Source organism: Cantharellus anzutake (genome assembly GCF_015039405.1).
Source record: "Cantharellus anzutake strain C23 chromosome Unknown EI90scaffold_264, whole genome shotgun sequence".
Lineage (NCBI taxonomy): Eukaryota > Fungi > Basidiomycota > Agaricomycetes > Cantharellales > Hydnaceae > Cantharellus > Cantharellus anzutake.
In genome coordinates this window covers 23,395-28,616 of record NW_024067214.1, presented here as the reverse complement: position 1 = coordinate 28,616, position 5,222 = coordinate 23,395, and the positions used below count along the sequence as shown (strand labels likewise).

Genomic DNA, 5,222 nt, shown 5'->3' with positions numbered 1-5,222 from the left:
TTTCTTTCTTCACCAGGATGTCCAGGACATCCACTAGTAAATACCCCCTATTAGGCCCATTTGAAGGCCAAACAGCCCCCCCTCTATAGGCCATCATTAGATGGATGACTAGGCTGGTTGTTGAGGAAATTTGTATCCGGTGCGACTACTGGACTTATCCAGAGCTCCAAATTCTTATGATGTAAACCAGCGTGACTGGACAAATGACATAAAATGGACAAGCCTGGTATCGAACCCAGGACTTCTAGTGTGCATCCATACACTACTCGCCCGTTATGCCAGGGGGGGTACCCCTTCCCTGATGGTTTGGGAGATCACTTGATCCCTTCCTCCAACAGTTGTTGTTCACAATTTATGACAAATTACATATGTTTATTTCGGAGGGGCACAGAGAGCACATGTGGTCCAAAAAAACATGTGGGAAAGTAAAAGTTCCCACAAATTGTGTATGCAAAAAGACCAAGTTGCAAGCAAGGTAATAGGGGCTTCGCGGTCTACTTCGGCTGGGATTTGTCTCAGGTGGGGGTGATTGAATGGCCAGAATACCCTACGGAAAGGACCGAGAGCAGCCTGTTGGATGGAGGCAGGCAAATAGTTCAACATGTCCCCGCTTCGTTTCGACCTCGGAGTCGTTCCCACAAGACCATCACCATCACCAGCGGGCTAAGCAAATCCACATATGGGCTGATTCCTATACCCACCTCATCAGCGGCGTTTGCCGCCGCTGTACTCCACTGACTAGCCCTATCTAGATAATTCCAGTATTCCCTAAATCTGGCACCGTATTCCAAAGTTTCTCCTTCTTGAGGTTTCGTGGCTGGGTGGCCATAATCAAATGAACGAGTGGCATCGTAAGTGGACCCACAGATTCGATTGGCTAGCGCAAAATAGGAACGCGAAATCGGTAGTGAGGAGATGTTTGTATTGTTGGGGGAGCCAGTGATGTGCTTGTGCAAGGTCGTATTTAGCACAACGACGCTCTTGAATACGTTCGGCATCCCTTGAGCGAAAAAAGGATTCGTGCCTAGGGAAAGCTCACCGTAAATACACAGTTATGTGGCCACTATGGAAGTGGGTATCGTACACATGGCAGAATCTCCGATGGCTACGAAATTGTTGGGAATAGGTGCCGATAAATAGTCAATGTAACACGAGGGACGCTTTAAAAAAAAGAAACTAAGAATATTGCCAAAACATTGGACGCACCCGAATACACACCATTTTAGAAGAAAGGATTTGGATCTTGTCATCCACTTGACTTTCTCGGAGGAGGTCAAATAGGGCATAAACCCAAAGAGAAATCTCCTTCAGCGACGGATTGAGCTTGAATAATTCCTCATGCGTGTCACGAATAGCTAGGTCGAGCTGAGCAAGATTGCTGGGTGGCTTCACGTCGCCTAAAGCGAAGTAACTGATAAGCACTAAAAAATAGGAAAGTATGGTTATGTCAAGTACGAATATAGAAATACAGACACACATTCATTATCCAGAACCTTCTGGATGAAGATCCCTTCCTTTGGACCTCCGCTGCCGGCTTTATCAATACGAAGGGCCTGGGCGTATAACGTTTTCAGTCCGGCCCAATTTCCAGAGTTGGGGTCATTCCGTGGTACTAGGCCAGCAATTCGGTGCTTCAACTTCTCGTCCTTCACGGGAACATAAAAGCACCTGTACATGGCGTCCGGAGCATAAGAACGGCGAGTATATGGGCCCCAGCGTTGCGCCACCGCAGCTGCTGTGGAACGAGCCTCTATGTGATTGCTAGTCGCCCGGGGAAGCAATTTCAATGCAATTTCACTTCCTCCACTGCAATCCGCAAAAAACACGCAGGGTATTGTAACAGTTTCGGCTGATCCCATCGAAGGTCTGTAGGACACGGCAGAGATAGCAGCCGAAGATGGCGTGGAAGCATGCAAACTGGTAACGGTTCCTTGTATAGCCTCCAAGGAATCCCCTGCGTAAGAGGCAGCAAGTTCGCGGAGGACCCTTTCCAGTCTAACATCGACGAAGATTACTAACTTCGGGAGACCAACTTGATCACTCACATGACCCTCTGATATTCAAACCCAGGGAGTGCTGCCGTGGCCCTGCAGTTCCAGGACGTACCCAATATCCACCTTCGGAAGAAAGGGCGAACCTCACAGCCCATCTTTGCGGCCACCTCATCAAAATTCGAATAGAGTGCTCGACAGATGATAATCATCAGTGGCAACACGACATGGCAGTGACCACGCTGAGCAACACGCGTTGCAGTTCTCTCGATTCGGTAATCCGGCTCAATGATAACAATGCGTGCAAAGTAATCGGACAGAACACGAGCAGTTGCATATCCTGCAATGCTGGGAAACGATAAAGACACGACAAGGGACTGTAGCAAGGTACGAACTTCTCCCAAAGTGGGACTTACCTTCCTCCAGCCACCACTGCTGTTCCCTGAAGCTTCTTCCCATCGCGTTTGGGACGGAGAAGCCTGAGCTGAGGGATAACCATCGTCGTGTTGATGATGTAATTACGAAGCGCCGTCCATGCAAGCACGGATACGATACAGAGAGAAAAAGCGAATAATAACATGCCTGGTGACCTTGAAAATTGGGACTTGCTGTGGATTTATGGGCAGAGTCAGAGTCATGGCTAAATTCTTCGTCGTCTGGAAGCATTCCACGCATGATGTGTATCCGCATCCCTCCGGCTCATGGGAAGATGGATCAAACTCGATTTCTTCTTCTAAACTAGGGGCTCGCCAAAGACGATCTGTTTATGGTTATCCCCAAGAGACCGTACCAAAGATGTTCTAGGCGTTGCGCTATTTGTTCCTCAGGTAATGAGGGGATACTCGAGTACCCGACGACCCACGTTTTATATCCAGGGTATCGTGCTATGCGCTTCCTTGGTTCCTACTTTGAACAACCCATTCCATTCGGCATGATAGGAACACATCTCATTTGCTTCTGCATCAGGGAGACGAGTGTTTACGAGTGTTTACGAGATCGTGATATCAGAGTTGATTATGAGAAACGGGCAGTTGGGAAGACAGCATTAGGAACAACCATTTCTCCCGTGAACAATCAATCAGGAAAAAGAGAATGGCATGGCATGGCATACCAAGGACACTAAATATTGACCCGTTTGACTACCTTCATCCCCGCGAGAACCAATTCAATCGTGGGGTATGCATGTCCCCGAAACGGGCTCTTGGCCAAAGCCGGGCCAGCCGTTTCACCATGAACGTCGTTGTAGGTAAGGTGTTGTTATGTAGCTCTCAGCGGGGACACTCGGATAACGGGGAACAACCGACTTGATATTGTAACCGCACAGCGGTATAAGTAGTTAAAGTAATAACACGGATATCAGACAAAAGTGATAAGAAAATGAGATACGCGACAGCGCTACATGTGGAAGGCAATCAACAGTGAAACACGAAACACATGGTAAAAGGGTATCATATCGGATAGCCGATATGGGCATGATATGCGTACCGGCGCGTCGTCATGTCTTGCTCAAACAACATAAGGTGCGTCGATCGACGTCCTCAACACCAGGATAACCGTATGTTACACTACAGACCCGCCCTCTATTCCTTGGGTGCGACTCTACATCCTATTTATTGCCATAGGTGGCATATTCGGTAAGCCCGAAATCCGTTGTTGGCATCATTCCCAGCCCTGAATGCACTATGTGTGAGAGAACTAGCGTTACAGATTAGCGCTAGACAATGAAAGACATTAAGTAAAGGTCTAATGAGACCAAGAATAAGACCTCACCTCAGTTCACGATAGTGTAACTGAGGAGAGAGGAAAAAACGGTCGCGACGAGTGGCTTTTAAGCCTACAACGCCGCCTATCAACAAGAAATATGGATTGGGAATAGTGGTAAATCTCCTGCGGCTGGTGAGTCCGTGCGCCATAAAGGTGGGACGTCGACCTTGTCTCTAATACTATGTTCGCCTCCAATCTCATTACAAATATCATTAAAAAAGACCTCTAACTGGAAGCGCTTAGCGCGTCGCTAGTAGGGGTCCGGGTGGATCGGATAGGATCGGATTAGGATCAAAAATCCCAGATTGGGATACCTCCCAATGGCCAATCCGGATCCGCCGGATGAAAATCCCGGATGATCCTGGATAATAACATCTCAAGACTTCTTTGTATTTTAACATGTATTTACCTGAATTCCCATCATACAATAAATTTTGGAAGCTATTCAAATGGGCTATTCATCAATGTAAAGTGTGTTGACACCGTGGGAAACAGTCCCGACACCCCTTTACACAGTGGTCAGCATGGGTACAGACATTGAGTTACCCCAAAAGACTCGTGTCCAAAAAAGTATTTTGCATTTTTCTTGATAATTTACAGGTCAATTTAGTCTCAAATTGTATATTCTGGAAGCTATTCAAATGGGCTATCCATCGGTGTAAAGTGTGTTGACACCGTGGGAAACAGCCCTGACACCCCTCTGGACAGTGGCCAGCATTGTGCACAGACAGTGAGTTTGGACAGCCACAAGTGTTTGCAGACTCGTGTCCAAAAAAGTATTTTGCATTTTTCTCGATAATTTATTGGTCAATTCACTCTCAAATTGTATATTATGGAAGCTATTCAATGGGGCTATCCAACTATGTAAAGTGTGTCTAGACCGTGTGAAACAGCCTTGACACCCCTCTGGATAGCAGCCAGCAATGTGCACAGACAATGAGTCAGGAGTTAAAATATCTTGGATGACTTTGCTACAATACAATAATTACAATTGCAGGAGGCCCCCAAACCAATAAGGGGGCTGTTAGTTGCATGCTAGCAATGGGACTCCATCCTGGATCATCTGGGATCATCCAGGGTGCCAATCCCGGATCAAGAATACATCCTGACCCCCAATCCTAATCCGGCATCCAGGATCGAAAATTCCGGATCATCCGGGATAATCTGATCCACCCGGAGCCCTACTCCTGCTGATCACCGCAGGTGGCCATCGAACAGACCCCTGAAGTGGAGGCTGGGGATGGGATCTACACTGCCATAATCCTGCCAGAATGGGGACACGATCTGAGGGCGATGATGATGCCATCCCAATGCCTAGCAGAGGAAGCCCAGGATGCAGAGGCTAAGCCATCAATGTTAGAAGAGCTGGTACCCAAGCACTGCAGAGACTTCCAGGATGTGTTCTCAAAGGAAGCCTTTGATGTGCTGCCCCCCTTGGGACCACACCATTGACCTAACCCCAGACAC

General features: G+C 47.7%; 1 protein-coding gene across 1 annotated transcript; it reads right to left on the bottom strand.

Annotated features, from left to right (window-relative positions):
• Positions 1-478: 478 nt before the first annotated feature.
• Positions 479-3,046, bottom strand: EI90DRAFT_3100074 (uncharacterized protein). Its single transcript, XM_039062560.1, has 8 exons — positions 2,657-3,046; positions 2,408-2,576; positions 2,046-2,339; positions 1,478-1,995; positions 1,219-1,421; positions 1,085-1,160; positions 586-1,024; positions 479-547 (listed from the first exon to the last, which is right to left on the bottom strand). Exons 1-7 carry the CDS (start codon positions 2,679-2,681, stop codon positions 597-599), a joined length of 1,713 nt encoding a protein of 570 aa, XP_038907653.1. The 5' UTR covers positions 2,682-3,046; the 3' UTR covers positions 479-547; positions 586-596.
• Between the last annotated feature and the right edge of the window lie 2,176 nt (positions 3,047-5,222).

Excerpts from the sequence above, each read along its gene's own strand:
- EI90DRAFT_3100074 (XM_039062560.1), bottom strand. The coding sequence starts at position 2,681 with ATGCGGATACACATCATGCGTGGAA. Across the intron at positions 2,577-2,656 it reads GATACACATCATGCGTGGAA|CAGGCATGTTATTATTCGCT; the intron begins TGCTTCCAGACG and ends TTTCAAGGTCAC. Across the intron at positions 1,996-2,045 it reads TTTGAATATCAGAGGGTCAT|ACTGGAAAGGGTCCTCCGCG; the intron begins GTGAGTGATCAA and ends CGTCGATGTTAG.